The sequence below is a fragment of the Platalea leucorodia genome (assembly GCF_965183815.1).
Source record: "Platalea leucorodia genome assembly, chromosome: W".
In the NCBI taxonomy this organism is placed as follows: Eukaryota; Metazoa; Chordata; class Aves; order Pelecaniformes; family Threskiornithidae; genus Platalea; species Platalea leucorodia.
The window spans coordinates 17,788,954-17,811,923 of NC_138859.1; the positions used below are offsets into that span (position 1 = coordinate 17,788,954).

General features: G+C 36.9%; 1 protein-coding gene across 1 annotated transcript in view; it reads right to left on the bottom strand.

The window, feature by feature from the left end:
- The window catches only part of LOC309601581 (ras GTPase-activating protein 1-like), a gene marked incomplete at both ends in the record, with an annotated part of 90,954 nt that overhangs the window by 23,551 nt on the left and 44,433 nt on the right, over positions 1-22,970 (bottom strand). Inside the window, 7 exons of the mRNA XM_082334678.1 lie at positions 2,507-2,583; positions 2,879-3,036; positions 5,493-5,570; positions 7,757-7,844; positions 10,189-10,345; positions 12,322-12,442; positions 14,871-14,949. Coding sequence (XP_082190804.1) covers positions 2,507-2,583; positions 2,879-3,036; positions 5,493-5,570; positions 7,757-7,844; positions 10,189-10,345; positions 12,322-12,442; positions 14,871-14,949 — 758 coding nt within the window. The remainder of the gene's footprint in view (positions 1-2,506; positions 2,584-2,878; positions 3,037-5,492; positions 5,571-7,756; positions 7,845-10,188; positions 10,346-12,321; positions 12,443-14,870; positions 14,950-22,970) is intronic.

Consider the following 22,970-nt stretch of genomic DNA (forward strand, 5'->3'; position numbering starts at 1 on the left):
TTCCTCATAGCAGCCCTCATAGTGCTGTGCTCTGTATTTGTAGATAGAATGTATTGATAACAAACCAAGTTTTGGCTACTGCTGAGCAGTGCTTGCACAGCATCAAGGCTGTCTCTCCAACTTCCCTGCCCAAAGGCCTGCAGGCTAGGGGTGGGCAAGAGGTTGGGAGGGGACGTAGCCAGGACAGCTGACCCAAACTGACCAAAGAGATATTCCATACCATATGACGTCATGCTCAGCAATGAAAGCTAAGAGAAAGGAGGAGGAGGGGGGGCATTCGTTATTAAGGCATTTGTCTTCCAAAGCAACTGCTACACATACTGAGGCCCTGCTTCCCAGGAAGTGGCTGGACATCGCTTGCTGATGGGAAGTAGACAATAAATCTTTTTGTTTTCCTTTGCTTCCGTGTGCAGCCTTTGCTTTTCTTTATTAATCTGCCTTTATCTTGACCCACAAGGTTTTTTTCATCTTATTTTCTCCCCCTCTGTCCCACTGAGGAGGGGGAGTGAGAGAGGGCCTTGGTGGGCACCTGGTGGCCAGCCAAGGTCAACCCGCCACAAATACTGAAAAAAATAGCCCTCATACTCATATCATTTTGGTATTTAGTTTTGTGTATTACGATAGAAGAAAATGCAGTGAAAGCAATACCAGAGTTTTGGGCCCTCAATCTGCTTTATATGACAGGAAAAAACAAGCAGGAAAGTTGACTTAATGGGTTAGCTGAGAAAATGAGCTTCACATTACTCCCACTTCAGAGCAATCCACATTTATTAACTGTGGCTACAAAGGAGAAATGTTCAGAAAGGTAACCAAAATGTTCAGAAAGGTAACCAACCCATTTTCTTGCTTTTGGAGAGGTTAAGGGTTTAGGTAACACAGCACACAGGCAATTTGGATAAGGTCTCTTTTAGCTCAGTTTTCCCCCCCATATACTTCAAATATTTAATAGGGATGGGGATGTAGGCAGAGATGCTTGTTAATTCAAGTTGATATGGTCTAATCCTTATCCCAAAATGAAAGGAATGTTAGGTTATGCTCTAACAGTCTACCTAACCATAATCAAGAAACATTGCCAATCCTCTTGGCCTAGATAAGGAAACAATCTATAACCTTCCACCAGTTGGATACATCTAAAGGTAGCACAATCTCCTTAATCTGGACAAAGAGAAGGAAACTACAAAAACACTTTAAAAGAAGTTACTGAAGTATTCCATTAATGAATTATCCTTTAAAAGGTTCTTTTACTAACCAAAGCTTTGGCCCAGATAAAGAATTTTCTAGCTCAAATGAGTAGAAGAACTGCAAGAACAAGGTCACAACTGCAATTAGAAAGTCCTTTTGTCTGTCAAATGAAATACATCTTTTTTCCTTCTGCTATGCAGAAACTTTTCTAGTCAGAGGAAACGGCAAGAGTTTTGAAATTGAATTAGGTTCTGCAAGAGCATTCAGTCTTAGAAGTAATTCTTCTACTTTGGTCAAGGTTTCCCTACAAATCTCTTCTCTGAGAGGAAAAAAAGAGAAAGCAATTGACACTGAGGCAAACATAACAGGCCAATAACATAATACATGCAAACCAAAAACAGCAACAGATTATAAATACTGTGCCAGGCTTTGAGACAGGTCTGAACACAACAGAAAAGTACTTGGAACAAATCTTGGGCAGGGGGGTGTCTGAACTGCAGGCAACAGAGAAGAAGCAAAGGGCTGAAGTTACAAGACAAGTATGGTGGGAAACAAAATACCTTGAAAGCCAAAATAACACATTGTGTGGCTCAGAATCCATGTGTGGGTTTTTTGGGGAGGGTGTTTTTTTGTTTGGGTTTTTTTTTTGGAAAGCTGAGAAGTCTTACCATCTTGCTAGTACTTTGCTGGAACAGAAAAATAGAAACAAAACAGCTGAAGAAGCTGTGTACATAACAGGAGGAAAGTGAATTTTTGGGAACACAGATGAGAGAGAATGGGGGGGAAGAACAGGATGACACAGGACTGAGGCAAATTTTGTTCTACAGACTGTCAAGTTGGATTTTTATTTATTTATTTTTAAGTGAGGAAAGTACTACATTTCCTCCCTCTTTCTCACTGGAAGCAACAAAAACCTGAAAAGGACAAAAGAAATTCCACACAGTTGGGCTTAAAACAGATTAAAGAAATTAACTTAGTGGAACATAACATTTTATGGAGCAGATTAATTCCGACAGCTTCTCTTTCCTCTTTTTTTTTTGTAAACATGGTCACAGTATAACATAATAGGTATACTGGAATAGAGCTAGAAAAGCCATCAGATACATAGGATTGGATTACCATGCATTTTACTACTAAAAAACATTCAGATTCTTATTGTAAAAACATTAACGTAGAGTTAATAACAGACATCCAAAACATACCAATAAAGCTGTATGGTAATCACTGAATATACTTAATTCTCTTGTGACAATGTTTGACAAGAGCAATGAAAATTGTATCCGTTGTTGCAATATATATGCATCTTTTACAGAAAAATACTTACATATATCTGGATCTTTACTTTTCTTTGTTTTGTTACTAAGACTTATCTCAAATCTATTAATATCAGATGAAAGATCACTAGGGGAAAAGACAGAAAGCCTCAATTAATACTATACTTGGTCAACATTTAAACTTATTCTAAAGTTATTTCAATCCTGAGTTCTCATGATCAGCCAAAGACAATTATATTAACAAAGATACTTAGATGCATACATAAAATTCTACCCATGCATTTGTGGCTGAAAGGTGGCTGATATATAACCATGCATACAGTATTTTTAAAAAGCATATGCAAAACAGTACAGCGTAAAGAATCTTAAACACAATGCAACTTTCAAGTGAAATTCAGTAATTCAATAAGATTAAGACTTACTCAAAGACAAATTCTTCTGACCATACAGGGTTCTGCCCCTCCCTGATATGTGTTTTTGCTACCTGGACACTGTTCAGGTAGATGTTACAATACGGATTAGTAAAATGTTTTACTGGGAGCGTATGAGCTTCTTCTACATGCAAAATAAGACTGCTGACCTAGAGAAAATACAAAAAATTTATTTATTTTTTTTTAAAGAAAGAATGGAATTCCCACCCATGTGAAGGCTTAATGTTAAGGTATAAATATTAAATACAAAATATAATTTACTAATAGAAAGAGCAGGGAACAGGAATAATGGAACAAGATTTTAAGAGGCACCAGTGACAAATTAAGAGCAACTCAAATAATAACTTGAAAATAAACCTCCAGCACCATAATTTTAACTCATCTTATTTTTTACTTTTAAAACCATTACTACGAGACATTAAGATTTGCAAGTACTAACTTTTCTATGCATAGAAAATTCTACTGAAGTCAAAGACCTTTATCTTGAGTAAGAGCCATGTACAATTCCAAACACAATGCCATATTTGGTGCTTTCCTAACAGATTAGGCTCAATATGAGTCAGCAGTGGGCCCTGGCAGCCAAGAGGGCAAAACGCATCCTGGGGTGCATCAAACACAGTATAAGCAGCCAGTCAAAAGAGGTGATTATCCCACTGTATTTAGTGTTGGTGCAGTATCACCTTGAGTATTGTGTGCAGTTCTGGGCCCCACAATTTAAGAAGGATGTTAAGGTCCTTGAACGCATCCAGAGGAGGGCAACAAAGCTGGTGAAAGGGCTGGAAAGCATGTCCTATGAGGAGCAGCTAAGGACTCTGGGTTAGTCTAGTTTGGAGAGAAGGAGGCTGAGGGGCGACCTCATTGCTCTCTACAGCTTCCTGAGGAGGGGAAGTGGAGAGGGAGGTGCTGATCTCTTCTCCCTGGAATCCAGTGACAGGATGTGTGGGAATGGCTCAAACCTGTGTCAGGAGACATTCAGACTGGACATTAGGAAGCATTTCTTTACCGAGAGGGTGGTCAAACACTGGAACAGGCTTCCTAGAGAGGTGATCGATGCCCCATGCCTGTCAGTGTTTAAGAGGCATTTGGACAATGCCCTTAGTAACATGCTTTAACTTAAGTGGTCAGGCAGTTGAACTAGATGATCGTTGTAGGTCCCTTCCAACTGAAAAGATTCTATTCTATTCTATTCTAAACTACAGTAGATTACATAAAATTCCCTTGTTTAACACACTACACTGTTTTCTCCCTGTTAAAAGGAAGATATTAGTCTGTACTATAGATTCTTAAAATAATAGCACTTGGAAACTCAATTTCCAGAATATGAGAAGTGAACTCTCTGAAATCATTTACATTAAATACATTTTTAACAGTTTATTATTTTACGAACTTCTAAATTGCATGCAATTCATAGCTTAATCAAATATCTACTGATATGAACTGAAGTCAATTTAAACAAATACAGGAAATATCATACTTGATCAGGTCAAAATGCCATTTAAATTCAAATATTCAGTACTAGAAGTTTCAAAGGACAGGTCAAGAAACCCTGAAACTGATATAATTTTATGTAAGACAGTCATGGAGGTATGATTTTTTGATCTTTATACACTTTATCTACCTTGATCATTCATGCTTTTTATACTTTTCACCTCTCTAAATAGTCCAATACTTCCCACACTTATTTACTTGGAAAATAATTTTCTCATTTCCTTTATGCATTTTGATACAAGATGATCAAAACTAACTGTATCCTAAATAAGAATACCATAAATATTAAATAGCATCTATTTTCTATTCTATTCTATTCTATTCTATTCTATTCTATTCCTTCATGCAGCCTAACATTTTCTTTTGTTTTGGAAGTACAGAATTAGTTCAGATGATCTCTCTGTAGGTGCTTCGCTTTTGTGGCTCCCAATTTCTTCTGCCAGTTCATATATTGGTTTACCTAATTTAGTTTGGTTCTTCAGAAGTATTTAATCATCTTTAATGTTGACCACAGAATAATTCTGCATTTCCTAAACAACAATTTTATTCCTTTTTCCATAGACTGATAAACCAGCTACTTCCAACATTCGTAGCATTCAAAGACACCAGGGATTCTTGATTCTTGTTATTCTCCAATCATCACTGATGTAGCCATTTATGACTATTTGTCCTTTGGCCACAACAGTACTCTCAGAAAACCAAAATAAATTAAGCCATAATCACAGTTCAGCATGTATTTGTCACTGAAAAATGAATAATATTAGTTATACTAGTATTTTGGTTACATGTGACATAAGTCTGTCAAATCTGGTGAATTTTAAAAGTTAACACAATACAAATGCTGAATTCTTGACACTTTTACTCAAATGTGGTCAGAAATTAATACGTAGCAAAGCATCTGCCAATTGCCTAAAAACATCTTGTTATTTGTGTATATAGATATTATAATAATGTGGAAGTCATTCCAGTTGGTTTAACAAAGGTACTGCATACCTCCAAGAAAAAGAAAGTACATGCAGGATTTACTATTGTTGAAAGGAAAGTTCTGAGATGTATCATCATCATTTTGCAACAAGGAGACAACCTCCCCCCCCTCCCTGTGTCTATATAGCTTCACCTGACGTAGACGTTTATTTGATGTCCCTGGACTGTTTTTTCTTAAAGTGCAAAACATCTGCAGAGACTTCATCCAGTCCTAAGAGAGAAAGGCACAAAACAGTGTAATAAAAAGTCAGATTCAGCATCTTGCAGTAGAACAGACATGTCTAAAAAAAAAAGTGCATTGAAGTATCTGAAGTTGTTTCTTTAGCTTAAAAAGAACCAACTTGTATGCAATTCAAAGTATGAAAATTTGAATAGTAAAGCAAAATTCATATCTTTCTCAGTAAAACTAAATAAAGCATTTGCAAATCTGAAAGTTTCTCTTTTAGAAATACCAAGCATTAATAATGGATATACAGTGTGACCTTTATCAATTTTCCAGATTAGTCATATTGAATTAAATAAAAAAATGGTATATAAAATGAAGCAAGACTTGGTTGCTTCTGAGAAAATAAGAGTCAACAAGTCAAACTGTTCTAATCATTCTCTCCTCTATTTTTATATTGCAGTCGTATTTTACTCCATATGCTTCAGACAAAAAACATAGCAGCATTAACAGAAAAACACTGAAAAGTATAACCTACACCCCCATTCTCTCTGCTCACAAATACATAAAGCAGAGTAGATACTTTGGAAGGTGGAAGATATGCTATAGCCTCATTCTCATGTTTTCACACACACACACCCCCCCCTCAAATTTTGTAAGCTCTTATGAAGCACAAAATTTAGGCTTTGACTAACATTCATAAGGGTGTAGCTCAAAGATCTGCTACCTACTCTCAAAGTACAATTTAATAATATCATTAAAGAAAAAAAAAACATTTTCAGTCTTACCCTTTACATTACCTTCCACATTTTTAAAATACAGGTACATTCTATATTGCAGCTATTCTCAGGTAAACCACTTTGGGAGTAAAGTTTTAGCTTTCAAAACCTTCCACAAAAGGAAGAACTGTCAACTATGCATCACATTTTTATTAGCTTGCTTTCTTATTCAAATAAGGAAAAGCAAATAAAGAACCATAGAACCTACTAAATACTCTAAATTAATCTAAATATTTCCTAGATACAAAGTCATCTTTATTCCCCCTCTTAACAGGAAAACCAATCCCCTTAAATACCAAAGTTTATAGCAGCAAGTATGAGCAATGCACCATAGTATGCACAATGACACTAGCATATGAGGCTACACTTTACATTACATTCACTTAATGGTTTGTACAAACCTCAGACAACATGCAATCCATTGGACAGCTGCTTCGATATTTACCACATTATATGAAATCCATCAAGTTTTCCTTAGTATACCAACAAAACTATTATTCTGTGAAATGTTACAAGGTACAGACAGCTGTAACTTCTGAGAACAGAAGTATCAGTAAAACATCTGACTTGCCTGAACCAGAATAATTTTATAAAAGAAATCCCAGTATTCTGTATAAATGCAGTGAACAGCTTAAGTGTCAAGCAAATCTAAACTAAAAGCAGATTATACCAAATGTTCAGAAAACAGGACAGGATATTCTGCCTGTCCTGACAGGATATTCTGCCTACTACACATTCTTAAATAAAATCAAATGCATAGCTTAACTTCTGACACAACAGGTATATTTCAGAGCTCTAGAATACCAAAACAACTTAATGAATAAGAACATTGTCACGTCTTCCATATGCTCTCCTGTTGGTGAGTGACTTTTAGAGAATTAGACTCCATTCTTAATCAGCAAACATTAACTGCTAGAGAGCTAATAACTGAATGATACCAATGTAAAACAAAAAAACCCCACCTTATTTTTCGTGCAAGATCAGGGCCAATTTATGGACAGGGCAAATAACTGTAAAAGGCTCAACAGAATTTGATTGGTGGGCATAGGTGCATTAGCATTTTAGTTCATATCAGGAACATGCTCTTGAAGCAAAACTCCCACTTACCATGCTCTGGTTCATTACATGGAAGAGTGTTGAAGAGCAAACAATTTTTTTGGACTGAACTACTCCGAAAGATATTCTCCAGAAATATCTAATGGAAGTTCAGTCCATAGGACCAGACTAGAACTTGTCCAAAGTAAAATCCCTAAAGTGCAGGTAATGTAGGTGCTGGATTCTCAGCACCAACTATTTCCCTTACAGATCTGCTACTATTGCATAGTAATATTTGCTAATGTAGACATAGCCACCATCTGTGGTACGCTTGCTTTCTATTAGAGAAGGATAATATTATTAAACACTACAAAACAAAAAATTACTTTTAAAATTATATTTACCAACAAAAGCTCTCACCTGTGCTTGTTCTGGAGTTTCTCCTGCAAAGTAAAAGATGTAATGCTCTTCACTGAAGTGCTGAACTACTATCTGAAAACAGTTTGGCCTTAAAAACAAACAAAACAAGAATGTAGCATCATCACACTTGGAAACAGGAAAAATCCCAACAAGAAAAGTTTCTACATGCTTCAGAAGTGCATTTTGGTTTGAATGAATTATGTAATTTCAAGAAAATTGCACTGCAGTTCAACTAGTTTGTTTCAGAATATTTAAGAAACTTGGAACAGTTTGTATTGAACATGCATGTACACTGACTTACAGTTGAGGCAAAATACACCTGATAACATAAAAGACTTGTTAACAAGGACTATTCCCCACAAACATTTTAAATGATGCACAGGTTCAGCATTAGTTCCCAATCAATTAATCATGCATTATGGATTTCTTGTTTTAGGAGTTCAGGAAACTATATTAACATAAGGAATTCCTTATCTGAAAGCATTCCACAGCTCTCACGACTAATTGTATGTATGTATTGTATCACATACTAATCATTGAATACATGTGATATAAACTTCTAAAGCTTTAAATGCAATTATAACATCTTTGCCATTTTATGTGTCTACACTCATTTGTCAAGAAGTATCAAAAATATTTTGTACTGTTACATTACAAGCTAAAGTGCACACTTGATTCATAGCCTTCCACATTATGTTCAAGGGAATTTAGTTCTCCCAAAAACAGGGTTACATGAAGGATCTTACTTCACTTGCAAATGATGTTTCAGTCTTCCCTTCCCCCCATCTATTGCTTAGGGAAATACTGGCATGGCATTTTGTGGCCATGCCCAAAGGAGGATTGGAGAGGGGGGCAAGAAGTAGCCAGGTCAGGGGCTACTTAAATCATTGTCACCAAAGACATGCAAAGCTACAGCCCTCACTGTACTTCTGAGAAAAGGGAAAAGGTAGTTTTTACCACCTACTTAAAATATAAGAGGAATTTTGTCTCAGCTACAGTTCTTCACCAACAGCTTTCCCAAGCAGGTGCAATCATGCATCTCCTTCTACTCACACTTTTAGTGTTACTTATTATTCAACTACATTTTAACCCACAGTACAGTGTTTCTTAGAAGCTGCTCAACAGACAGTCACCATTAACCAAAATGTTCCTTGTTTACAGTCTACACCAAAGCTTCCTGTATAATTGCCAACTTACATGAGGAACATTTCAGTAATTTTTTTTTAAATGGTACTCTCATATCTATGGCTCCTCATTCCAATAGTTGCGTAGATTTTTCAAAATGATTGAGAAATGTATAAAAATCAGATGGTGCAAGAACACCAGATCTTTGCAGCTTAAGAAATGCCACTAATTTTAAACATCTACACATTATCTCTGTGAAAAGACTTAAAGTTGATTAAATACTTTTAATAAATATTAAGATGCATGGAATAACCAGAGCTTCTGTTTAATGTGGTTTTCTATCTGTTATGACAAAATAATAACATTTGTAGGAGTAAATGCATCTTTTTCTTCTATATCACACAGGACTGCGCATTTTTTTGTAATTAACAATGAAAAAAAAGATGTGACCTCTTTCATCTTAGTTACCAATGATATGAGAAAGTGTTTTGATTCTCAACTTCTTTGCCAATAGTCACATCACTTGCAGTTGACATATTGTGAATTATCAAAATTAGTACAGTAAATGAAACTGTGAAAATGATCTCTGAATCTAACTATCTTGCAAAAATAATTTGTAAAATGTTTGCTTATATGAACTAACTTACTGTTCTAATGTTGGTCTAATCTGATTCTTACTGATTCTTAAATGGAAAAGCACTGATAAGTTATCTAACTAATTTAGCTTACTAATACCTATCAACAAAATAATGCAGGTCTTTTGGAATTGACAAAATTCTTGATCTTATCAATTCTTGATTCAATAGGATTAAAACCCTCAATACAGTTGCTTCATAATCTTTTTAATGCCTGTAATACAAAATGTGGAACAATTAATACACAATATTGAAAAATGACAATGCAAAAGGCCAAATCATTATCACATCATATTACATGAGAAAATCTTAAGACTAAGTTCTAAAATTTCTTACTAGAAGTTGTTTATGAACAGTTGCTAGCAATCAAGTTCCCATGGCTTAACAAGTTACCGTTAATCAGTTAAATCTGTCTACATATGCTCTTGTAATCTACGCCAACTATGAAATAAAATGCAATATGAACCAAGAGTCACAATGCTTTCATTTCACAATCAGCAACAGCTAAAAAAACACACGTGGACAATTACCAGGGCTCAGGTGTCAAAAAGCAAGTTTATTGTGCCAGGCCAACTTGTTCATTAGTGACATATTGTCCCTATTTTGTATATGCCTCAAACTAGTAGTTAACTGTTCTGCTGCATGTACAAGAATTAAAAGCCAGTGCCCTACCTGCCAAATAAACTGTCATGTACTCCATAGACTGAACACACACTAAGGTCTATTAATCCTTTAGGTTTTGTGGCTCGTTTTTCACTTTCAAAATAAATAAGCTGGGCATCATTTCCCTCCAATATAAAGTACAAGTTTTTCCATCTCTTTCCTTTACCTGTAAGGAAAGCAAGTAAGAAGTTACAATAATGTTTTAAAGAAAATGTAAATTTTGTAAATGAAGAAAAAAGAGGGCAGTAAGGTTTTTGTCAAAATACAAACAGAAGAACAATGTACAGTTAATCACGCTTAAGCAATAACATCAGTATACATACTCAATTTTTTGCAGCATGTAGCTAATACTAGACCCTCTTCACAGATTCAAGTACAATTGAATCAATTTTAGATGGTTCTCTAAACATTTTCATTAATCTCAACAGGATTAAGCAAGTGCATATGAGCTCCATTCATATCAGTGGGAAGACTGCGTCTACACAGTTTGCAAATAATGTGTGATGCTGTAAGCGATCCAATTTATTATGGCTATTTTAATTAAGAAATAATTTCTCTTGACATAAGAAAATTATTCCTAAACTCTAATCAACTGATCAGCATAACAGATTGCATCACAATATCTTAAATCAGAATGACTGAAGAATAGAAATGGGAATGCAATATATACAAACTTGTATCACAACCATACCCCAAACACACCTATATCCAAAAATTTGACCATTTCCACATGTTTCAGAAAAAAAAACATTAAAAAAAAATTTTAATAACCAGAGATTTAAATGTCAAGGTTTGTTGGAAGACACATTAGATGTATCAGTAAAATGTGGATTTAGCCACTGACTAAACCAAAAATAAATCACTCATTGTTTAATGTCCTCTGAATTACAACTAATAAGGAACTTGCTGCAACTAATTCATATATAAACCACAGTACCTTTAAGAAAAACATTCAGCCTTAATTTTCAGCTTGATCATCACAGATCCACCACAGCCCTTCATAAACAAGCACTAGTACTCACTGTTTTGGAAAACTAACTTTAACATCCAGTTATAATCTACTAGATGGAAGAGTGATTTTATTAAATTTCTGTTCTGTATGCAGGTATGTGCATCTCTCCACACCTACTCAGTACTCCTGCTTGCACATTTAAAGTATCTCATTATCCCTTTTAGGTAAAGATTTTCACTTCAAGTTCATTCTCAGCTGATTCCTCACCCTACCACATCCCTCTACACCTTCTCTCAGAATTAGCACTCTCAAGAGAAGAGATGCTTTCCTTGCTTTATTCAGAGGATCTGGTTTTTATTACCTTTGAATGCGTCTTTTAAATTTGGCTATATTTAAATGCTTAGCTTCTTTATCACTTTTGCTTGCTATCCAGATCACTATCTGTTACTTATTGGTTTAGCTACTATCTTTGTCATATGCAGAAAAGTTATTACTCTTTCTTTTTTAAATTTTTTTTTTTAGATCAACTTTAGTGGAAACAGAAAAAGTAAAATCATGATACTTGGAAAGGGACTAGCTTCCTCAGAACTTCAAAATCTTGCTCAATGGTAATTCTTCAGGGATATATTGAGATGAGTCAGGCAGCTTTTAATCCAATTATTCTATGCTGACTGTCAGTGTTAGAACCTTAAAAAAGTCTCAATGTACCCTGTACACCAGAATACACATTTAAAACTAAACATATTACCTAACTTGGAATAACAAAATTAAACCAGCTCTGGTCTCCAATGAATATACTGATTTACATTAATCTAGCTCTCTTTATCCATGTGATCAGCTTAAATTTAAACAAGTTGTATATTAAATATTAATACATTTTATGAAAAAGTACTTCATTTAATGAGTCTAAATGTTACCTTTGACAGAAGGCACTTAGTTTTTGTGCTGTTTTTTGATTTTTTCGGCAAGAGCTGCCAATCAACATCTTTATATTGCATGTCATTTTATGTATTATGCCTTTCTATTTATGTACTTCTTAAGGAAAAAGAACCTTTCAATCCCTTTACAGGCTTTCTACCACCTTTTGCTCACTTCAATTTTGCCTCCACTAGTACCAGTACTACACAAAATATGTATCCATATCTGCATTTTTTAGAAAAAAACAATTCATAAAAGCAAACAGAACTCACTTTTTTTCAGAAGATATCCTTTTTTGACAATATTTTTATAAAAAGCATCCTTTGTTTTGCGACGAATTGTATTATAGATTTCTTTTCCATCCACTGTATCATTAAGCACCTGTTCTTGATGCTGGTAAACAAAGAAGAAATCAACATTTTTTTAAGCTCAGAAATCACCGTGAAACAATTGCACACTATGAAGCTGCAACCGAAATTTTATTGAATGCTACCAATTCTTTATTATTATTCTCTCATATGTCTTAACAAACTAATATAATTTAATACAATACCTTTTCCAGAAATGTAATATAATTATTTCTTGTGGAATGATTAGGCCAGAATTATAATATGAGAAGAAAAATAAGGTTTAAATACAGACCAACTTTCACAAAGTAACATCTGTATTTATTTAACACTAAATAGATAGCAGCATCTTTCAGTGATTTATGCAAAATTTACACAAGTCTTTAAAGGTTATTTAGCTTCTAGCTGTCTTCTACCAAGGCTTTTGAGACTGAGTAATTGAGGATAACTCTGAATCAACAAGAATGGTGCAGATCACAATTAAAATTGAATGATTAACACACAAAGTTGCGCAGTCCCTCACTAATCTTATTAACACTCACGTCCTAAATGAGTATCATTCTAACAAAAAACAATAGGAGAAAGTAGAAACAGGAAATAGAAAAAGGATAAATTCACATAGAAAACTAAGATCTGGAAATGTAAATACCAAGCTAGAATGGCCAAAAGCCAAGCCAAGTTTGACCTTACCAAGTCAGCTGATCAGCAAAAGTTCTTTAGCCGTAAGAAAACATGAAAAGCAAGACTGTCAAGCAGTGACAACAGTATTGAGATGAAGTGATATATGCACTGGCTCCATACTAAATACTCTACTTTTCTCCGTTCTTCCCCATATATCTATAAGAATTATGGTTTTGAACAACATGATAAAGGCAAGATGAAAAACATTTCAGTAATAGGAATTACAGGACTCACAATGGAAGCAATACCCAAATTTTTACTAACTCAAGATAATCTCCATAACATAGCTATGAAAGAAACAATGTACAAAACAACAGATCTAGTAAAAAATGTTTTAAAGTAAATTCCAAAATAGAAACAGGAAGTCTATTAGATTGAACCAAATAGTATGCAAGACTTCTGAAATTTTTTTCTTCAAAAACAGAGCATGACAGTATGTGGGAGAACACACAACCAAATGTAATTACACCACCAATAACTTTTTTTTTTTTTTAAGAAAGGAAAGTCACAAATATATCTGAATAACTTAAAAGAATTTGATGCAGTCTCACGCGGAAAATTAGTCAACGCAGAGAAAGTTATTGGCACGGGAACCATAAGTGGATATACAAAGTGCCAAAGTGAAGATGATTGCCATGATCCAAAAAGAATTATGGAGAACAAGGAAAGTTACTAGGTTAAGCTTTTCAAGGATCAGTCTCGGAATTCAAATTTCCTCATATCTGTCTCAACCACATTACAGAGCGTGAGTTAATAGTAGCAGACAGCTGGGAAGAATTGATGTCAAACCAATCAGCAATAAAGGAACGATCAGAATAATAAGGCAGAAGTCTAGTAATACAACATAAAATTTGCATTTGCTGATACTTACCAATAGAAAACAATATAATATAATGTGGCTACGATAACAACACAGATAATATCTAGGATATATCTGGTAAGTACTCTCACAGAAAAAAGGAATTACTAATGACATGGTATTCTGAGCTGTTCTGGTCCATCACATTCAAGAAACACAAACTCACACTGGAATTGGTGGTAGTAGGGCAACTAAAAGAATGTTATGAAGAGACAAAAAACAGATTTGGTATGCTCAGCTTAGTGAGCTGACTAAGGGAGAATACAAGAAATGCCCTTGTATTAATAAAATAGATCTAACAAAGGGGCAACTATTTAGGTTGGAAATTAAAACCAAATTTCTAACCATCAAAACAGGAAAGTTTGAGAATAGATAGGGAACAAAGTATACAAATATACTTTAGAGCTAGCTATAACTTTATGAAAAACTAGATGATGTGTTTTTTTTTATTATCGGTGGTCTCTTAGGATAAATTTATGCTACAGGGCAACAATGTTCCAGAACACGCCCTGCAATCCCAGCCCCTTGATCATCTCTGAAGCTTTTCTGTGCGTACAGGTTTTCTCTGGGGGAAGAAAGACACCAGAAACAGAAGAACAGAGGGTAGCCCAGTTCACCCGCATCCCAACATGGTATTAAGGCACAGCATTGGTTCAATCAGGGACCAGAGCTGGGGGCACAAGATGGAGCATTTACACCCCAGAGCACAGACAAAGCTTACCATATCTTCTGTTTACTACAAGCCAACCTTAGATAAGTGAATGTATATGAGGATAAAACGAAAGAAACACACAAGCTCAAAACAATAATTCAGGAGAGGATGATGCTGTTTAACTATCATGGATACTTCTGCTGTAATTCAGTTCCTATATTATAAATATTTGAGGATTAAGTCAATATCTTCAATAACAAGTGATCAGAGATGAAGTTTTACCTGCATTGGAACAGGATCTTTAAGGTAATATCCTTCAACAATCTGTTCTTTTCTATAATGTTCAATGATCTCAGCAATACTGTTCAAATAAGAAAAATAAGATTTAAAATGTTAAACCAGTTAGTTTTTCCTCTGTATGAGAATTTGCTTTTCCATGCAATCACACTACGTTTCCTCACAAATTTATAATAAAAATCAAGTGTTAAACATCATAATCTCGTTTGCAGCAATGACAATTTACTAATACATTGAAGTCAAGAAAATTCACAGAACTGTACTCATAATGTATTAATTCTGAACTCCACAGAACATTTTCAATGTTGAAAATGCCTGTATTGGGTCTGGCTGGGATGGAGTTAACTTTCCTCATAGCAGCCCTCATAGTGCTGTGCTCTGTATTTGTAGATAGAATGTATTGATAACAAACCAAGTTTTGGCTACTGCTGAGCAGTGCTTGCACAGCATCAAGGCTGTCTCTCCAACTTCCCTGCCCAAAGGCCTGCAGGCTAGGGGTGGGCAAGAGGTTGGGAGGGGACGTAGCCAGGACAGCTGACCCAAACTGACCAAAGAGATATTCCATACCATATGACGTCATGCTCAGCAATGAAAGCTAAGAGAAAGGAGGAGGAGGGGGGGCATTCGTTATTAAGGCATTTGTCTTCCAAAGCAACTGCTACACATACTGAGGCCCTGCTTCCCAGGAAGTGGCTGGACATCGCTTGCTGATGGGAAGTAGACAATAAATCTTTTTGTTTTCCTTTGCTTCCGTGTGCAGCCTTTGCTTTTCTTTATTAATCTGCCTTTATCTTGACCCACAAGGTTTTTTTCATCTTATTTTCTCCCCCTCTGTCCCACTGAGGAGGGGGAGTGAGAGAGGGCCTTGGTGGGCACCTGGTGGCCAGCCAAGGTCAACCCACCGCAATGCCAAATGAATACACTACCTTTTCCACATTCAAGTAACGCATGCACATTTCCCAGCTCTCCAACCAGGCTGAAAATTGCTATTTCATTGGTAATAATTTTCAAAGTCCTAGAGTAACTAGGGAAGGGCAATGGGAGATACTTCAAACTGTGCAAAGCAATTTCTTTCTAGGAAGACAGGAGTGGGAAATAAAAAAGTTCTGTAATGTGGATTATGCAGATTGTACTTCAAAATCACTGAGCTATCATGTTAAATTAACTATCCAGTCAGTAACAGTCCTCTACAGGGAAGCTTGCATTCTAATTACCAGAATCAGGTTTAAATTGTATTTTGAAGGATCAGGAGAGAGGTAGTGACAGACGCAAGCTAAAATTCAACGTATCTTTGAGTTGCTCTTATTTTTGCAGTTATTGAAAGTTACATTGTAATAAAGAGAAGTAATGTTAACATCAATACGGATGAATCATTCATATACAAAATATCAACCTGAAAAGAAAGAACTAAGTAATTAAGTGGAGAACAAAAATATACTTTATGTGTTTTCTCACTTCATATATACTGTTAGCTGTGTGTGCAAATGTAATCAATAAGGCACACATGATGAGATATTTAGCCTATTACAGTTGGATAAAATTTTGTCCAAAGGAAAGATAGAGGATACTATAAAAATGCTCATAAAAACATGTAAATAAACCAATAGAAAGACATCTTTCTTTGCTTTTTCTCTATCTCACTCTTCTAAAGCTATGAACTAGTGTATGCTTGTTAAGTCAATGAATCTTCCCATGAACATTTTTATTTTTGAGGTTTGTAAAGTGACTTGAATTTCTCAGTATTACTAAAAAACAAATAAATTTCGATTTTTATTGATATGCAATATGCATGTGCTATTTTCTCCATTAAAATTTAAGCTTTATCACACTACATAAAATAATCACTCATTGCATTTTGCATGTTGAACAGCTATTGCCAACATCTTGTTATGAGGGCAATCAATAATAAAGCAGCTTTATATAATTTTTTCCTCATTCATCAAATTGAGAATACCTTGACTGTCAAGGTCTCCTCTCCTTCCTTGGTTAAAAAAACAGGAGTCACCCCTCAACATAAGAAGCAATTGCCTGATTTCTTTCAATTTTGTAAAATGATTAAATTAAAAAGAAAAAGAATTAACATGTTAAGCCCACATTGTTCAGCCTATCAAAAAAAGGATTAATCTATCAGTTAAAATAAAAAAGGCTTCCAACAACTCCAGTCTTCTAGTCTCAAATTGTCGCACCTCTCAAATTAAAGATAACTTGAAAGCTTGTTCAATGTATAACTGTTGGGTCAATGTTTCTTATCTTCTACTTTGACATGGAATCACCAGATACAACAACCTGTGCTGCTGCCCCCCCGCTAAATTTTACAAGTTTTTGGAAAACTCTCTCTTAGAAAGGTTAGATTTCAGAAAGAAAACAGATGGAGTGGAGAAAGGGGCAAGAGATATTTCTAAATATCTGATTTCTAAAATCAGAAGTGAAGTATTAATAAATGCTAAATTACATTTAAATATTATTTTATTTCCCAGGTAGTTTGCATATCCAGACATGGGACCAGAAGTTCCACAACCTATATAAGAAATACTACGTCTCTGCCTATATTCCAAAAGCAAGCACAGGTAGTGTTTTCCTCAATCCTCCCAGTAATGGGGAGAGGCTTTGGAAGAAACAGGCGAGCCCAAGACATCAATACCTGGCTCCAGGACTGGTGCCTCCACCAGAACTTTGCTTTCTATAACCATGGAAGAGTCTTTGAGACACAAGGCATGCTGGGGCCTGACAGGACCCACTATGTCTTTGATGAAGGTATTAAACAGGCTGTTCAGGAGGGATAGGCAGGGCAGGCAAGGTGGAGGTGTCGCACCATACATAAGGGAGAGGTTTGATTGCACAGCCCTTACAGTTATGGATGATGCGGTTGAGAGCCTCTGGGTGAGGATTAGGGGGATGGAAAACAAAGCAGATGTCGTAGTGGGTGTCTACTACCGATCGCCCAGCCAGGATGATAGCACTGATGAGTTATTCTATAGGCAATTAGGAGAAATCTCTGGATCGGTAGCCCTGGTCCTTATGGGAGATTTCAACTTCCCAGGCATCAACTGGGAATACCATACTGCTGTGACAAGCAAGTCTGGGAAATCCCTGAAGCTTGTGGAAGATATAACTTCTTGACACAAGTACTCAGTGAGCCAACTAGGAAAGGTGCCCTCCTAGACTTGATGTTTGTGAATGGAGAAGGACTCGTGGGAGATGTGATGGTAGGTGGCTGTCTTGGCCACAGTGATCATGAAACGGTTGAGTTTAAAATTTTCGGTGCAATGAGGAAAAAGGTCAGCAGAGTTGCTACCCTGGATTTCAGGAGAGCAATCTTTAAGGTATTCAGGGAGCTAGTTAGCAGAGTACCCCGGGCATCGGCTTTTGAGGGCTTAGGGGTCCACGAGTGCTGGTCAGTTTTTAAGAACCACCTTTTAGAAGCACAGGAGCAGGCAATCCCATTGTGCCGCAAGTCAAGCAAGTGGGGCAGAAGACCAGCTTGTCTGAACAGGGAACTCCTCTTGGAACTCAGGAGGAAAAAGAAATGGTATGATCTCTGGAAGGGAGGTCAGGCTTTGCAGGAAGATTACAGAGCCCTGGTTTGCATATGCAGGGAGAAGACACGAAAGGCCAAAGCTCAACTAGAGCTGAAACTGGCCAGTCTTGTGTCAGACAACAAGAAAGGCTTTTTTTTAAGTATGTTAATAGCAAGAGGAGGTCTAAGGAAAACATTGGACCGATACTTGTTGAAGATGGTCACCTGACAAATAGGGGTGAAGAAAAAGCGGAGGCATTCAATGCTTTTTTTTCCCCTCAGTCTTTAATAATACTGATCGACCTTGGGCTGCCCGGTCCCCTGAGCTGGAGGACCAGGACTGCATTTGTGGACACTGAAACTGTAAGGGACCAGCTGTATCAGCTGAATGTTCACAAGTCCATGGGGCCTGATGGGATTCATCCCAGAGTACTGAAGGAGCTAGAAGATGCTACAGCAGGACCCCTCTCAATCATCTACCAAAGGTCTTGGGAGTCTGGGGAGGTCCCCGCTGACTGGAAGCTAGCCAACGTTATTCCAATTTACAAGAAGGGCATGAGGGAAGACCCAGGAAACTACAGACCTGTTAGTCTAACCTCAGTTCCTGGAAAAATTATGGAGAAGATCATACTGGGTGCTATTGAAAGGCATTTGAAGAGCAATGCAATCATCAGGCACAGTCAACATGGGTTCACAACAGGGAAAGTCCTGTCTAACTAATCTAATATCCTTCTACGATAAGGTCACCCGCCTGGTGGATGAAGGGAAGGTGGTGGATGCAGTGTTTCTGGATTTTAGTAAGGCTTCTGATACTGTCCCTCACAGCATCCTTCTGGACAAGTTGTCCATCTGTGAAATGAGCAGGTACATGGTGCGCTGGGTGAAGAACTGGCTGAAGGGCAGGGCTCAAAGGGTTGTAGCGAATGGGGCTACATCTAGCTGGCAATCAGTCACCAGCGGCGTTCCTCAGGGCTCAATCCTAGGGCGAGTTCTGTTTGATATATTTATCGACGATCTGGATGCAGGAGTTGAATGCACCATTAGCAAGTTTGATGAGGATACCAAACTGGGAGGTGCTGTTGACTCTCTTGAGGGACAGGAGGCCTTGCAGAGGGATCTAGACAGATTGGAGCATTGGGCAATCATCAATGGCATGAAATTTAATGAGAACAAATGCTGGATTTTGCACCTGGGATGCAGTAATGCCAGGCACAAGCATAAACTGAGAGAGAAGAGGCTGGAGAACAGCCCTGAAGAAAGGAATCTGGGGGTGCTGGTCAACAGCAGGCTCAACATGAGTCAGCAGTGGGCCCTGGCAGCCAAGAGGGCAAAACGCATCCTGGGGTGCATCAAACACAGTATAAGCAGCCAGTCAAAAGAGGCGATTAGCCCTCTGTGTTTAGTGTTGGTGTGGCCTCACCTTGAGTATTGTGTGCAGTTCTGGGCCCCACAATTTAAGAAGGATGTTAAGGTCCTTGAACGCATCCAGAGGAGGGCAACAAAGCTGATGAAAGGGCTGGAAAGCATGTCCTATGAGGAGAGGCTAAGGACTCTGGGTTAGTCTAGTTTGGAGAGAAGGAGGCTGAGGGGTGACCTCATTGCTCTCTACAGCTTCCTGAGGAGGGGAAGTGGAGAGGGAGGTGCTGATCTCTTCTCCCTGGAATCCAGTGACGGGATGCGTGGGAATGGTTCAAAGCTGCGTCAGGGGAGGTTCAGACTGGATGTTAGGAAACTGCTGAAGCTGGCCAGTACTGTGAAGGACAATAAAAAAAATCTTTTGAGTACCTCTAAGGATGGAGACTCCACAACCTCTTTGGGCACCCTCTTCCAGTGTTCAATCACCCTCACAGTAGAGAGAAAAAAAAAAAGTGGCTTGTGTTCAGATGGTATTTTCTATATTTCAAATTGTGCCCACTGCCTCTTTTTCTGTCACTGGCCTCTACTAAAAAGAGTCTATCTCTCTCTTCTTTGCTCCCTCCCATCAGGTATTTATACACAGTGATAAGATTCCCCCCCCCCCCCAGCCTTCTCTTCTCAAAGCTGAACAGTCCCAGCTCTCTCTACCTGTCCTCATATGACAGATAGATACTCTAATCCCTTCATCATCTTCATGGCCCTTTGCTAGAAGCCTACAACACCTGGACTCAGTATTCCCAAGGAGTCTGCCATCCAAGTACTAACTGGGCCCAATGCTGCTTAGCTTCTGAGATGAGATGAAACAGAGCATGTTCAGGATTGTGTGGCCACAGGCTAGTAAGCATACATTTTCTGTTTGAGATTTCATGATACGCAGTTTGTAAAATCGCCCCCCCCCCAACGGACTTTGCCAATTTTTACATGAAAAAGTAGATATTACTCCAGTAGTCACCTATCTTATCCATGGAATAAACAGAAAGATCACTGAAGTTACATTTTTTACTGAAGTCCATGGGAAAATACTATTTCATTATATAATCAAAATAATTCACTCAATATGTATTTAACATTTCCTATATATTAGGACCTTCAAATAGACAACTAAAAGACTACAGTTGGCTGTTTTGTAGAGATGATATAAGAATAAGAAATAATGAAAGCAGACCTCCATATTAGAGAGTGTAAATACAGTCTGTTAGTTATACTCATCAATAGAAGTTTTGAGCAATTCTTATACAGAATGGTGGGAGAACATGCAAAGAGAAAAGGTTAGTGGAAAAAGTAGTCTTCCTATGCATCACAGAACACTAGATTCCCGAGATGTACCCAGGAATTTTTCGCCATGATCACCCAGAATAATTTTGGCTTGCTTTCAGAATATAGGCAGAGACGTAGCATTGCTTATATAAGTTGCGGACCTTCCAGTCCCATGTCTGGATATTCAGATTACCTGGGAAATAAAATAATAGTTAACTTTTGAGTTGGTTTCCTTACTATTCTTCAGGCTCTTACTTTTTTATGGAAAATCTTGGTCTATAATTTATGTCACTATAACTGTAATCAATACTCTGCAAACAAAGAACAAATTGGCTTTATTTTATCCATTTTTTAATCCCACTTACAATCACTAAAACAGCAAGAGAAGAATATTAAGAGAAACAACACTACTACCAAGGATGATTTTTTTTAAAGTTCCAGTCTAATACTAGAATCAGATTTAAAGCAGATACCTTCAGAGCATTTAAAGAAATAGCTTATTATAGAAAGATCAATGAAAATCGTTTAACAGATGCATTTAAACAAGCAGCACTTCTTCAACCTCTAGTTTTTCACCTTGAAGACAAACTCTATGTTTTTAGATAAGTTATAAAGAAGAAAAACAGATGTTCTCTCTGCCCCAAGAAATGCTCATAAATCATTTCATTATCTTGCATAAATTCATACTTCCTATGTTTCTGTTCTGGATTCAATGACGTTTGATGCTTTTCAGCCACTTCTGATTGTTCCATACAACAATCCACCTTAGTCTTCATATATTTAAAGACTTCCTTCTTCCAGCGTCCATAACAAATAAACCAGTGCAAGAATTAAAAAGCCCACAGAAAGTTATTCCTTTTTTCCTGCTTCTTATTTATTGCCCTCTGCAGTAGATCTTATGGTAAAAAATTTGGGGCAGTTACCACCTTTGTTTTGCATCCTTATTATCTTGCATTACATACTGTTTGAACTTCCAAGAAGTTTATCAACTTTTAGTAAATACTAACTTGGACAGAATTTGAGCCTAGGAGTATATTAGTAATTCCCAAAAACATTAAACTAAACCTAGAAGTCTTTCACAGCCAAGCAGATCTCTTTCACCAAGGGGGATTTTTGTAACCTAGGTACCAAAATATTCAAAAAACCCTCTAAAAGCATATTATCATAACAGTGATGCTTAATCTTTTAATCTTGTTTTCCATCCAGTGTCAAGGAAAGAATCTTCTCTAGGTAAATGTATTTTATATATACACTTCAAGTGAATCCAGCAGTGGGAAATTAATTTCCTAAAGTAATAACTTATTGCAGTAAGCTTCTGGAGCTATACTATCTAATGTCGCAAAGCCATTTGAGACTAATAAGACTTCCACTAATTTGCTAATTAGTTTGACATCACCTAGGGTGTGGGCTTTTAGCCTATCATCCTCCTAATAAGCCATGTAACTAGAGAATGGGCAAAAGAGGATTTACCTTCATCAAAGGCTGACACTGCAGCTAGCTTGATTTTCAATGAGGATGTCTGGAGGCCAGACTGATTAATGTAGAAGGTACTCAAGCAGCCTGTGTGTGGGATACACATAGGTTAATAAGGTTCCAATTGCTTAGTCTCAAACCATCGTCTGTTTGAAATCATATGAAGAAGTCCACTGAACTTCTTAGTTAGGAGACCTTGACATTTTCTCAGACACACCAGCTGCTAGATCTCTACCTGCTCAGAAGCCAAGTTGGAAGTGACAGAAATTCTCTATTGGGATGAAGAATGCCCTGGTTCTAGGTGAACAAGTCTGGAAAAATTCTGATTATGTGACAGGCAATGGCCTCAATTAAAAGAGAAAGGTGAGTTTTCACTACTGAGAAGTCTTGATAATCTTATTCATAGAGTTGTGTCAGATTCA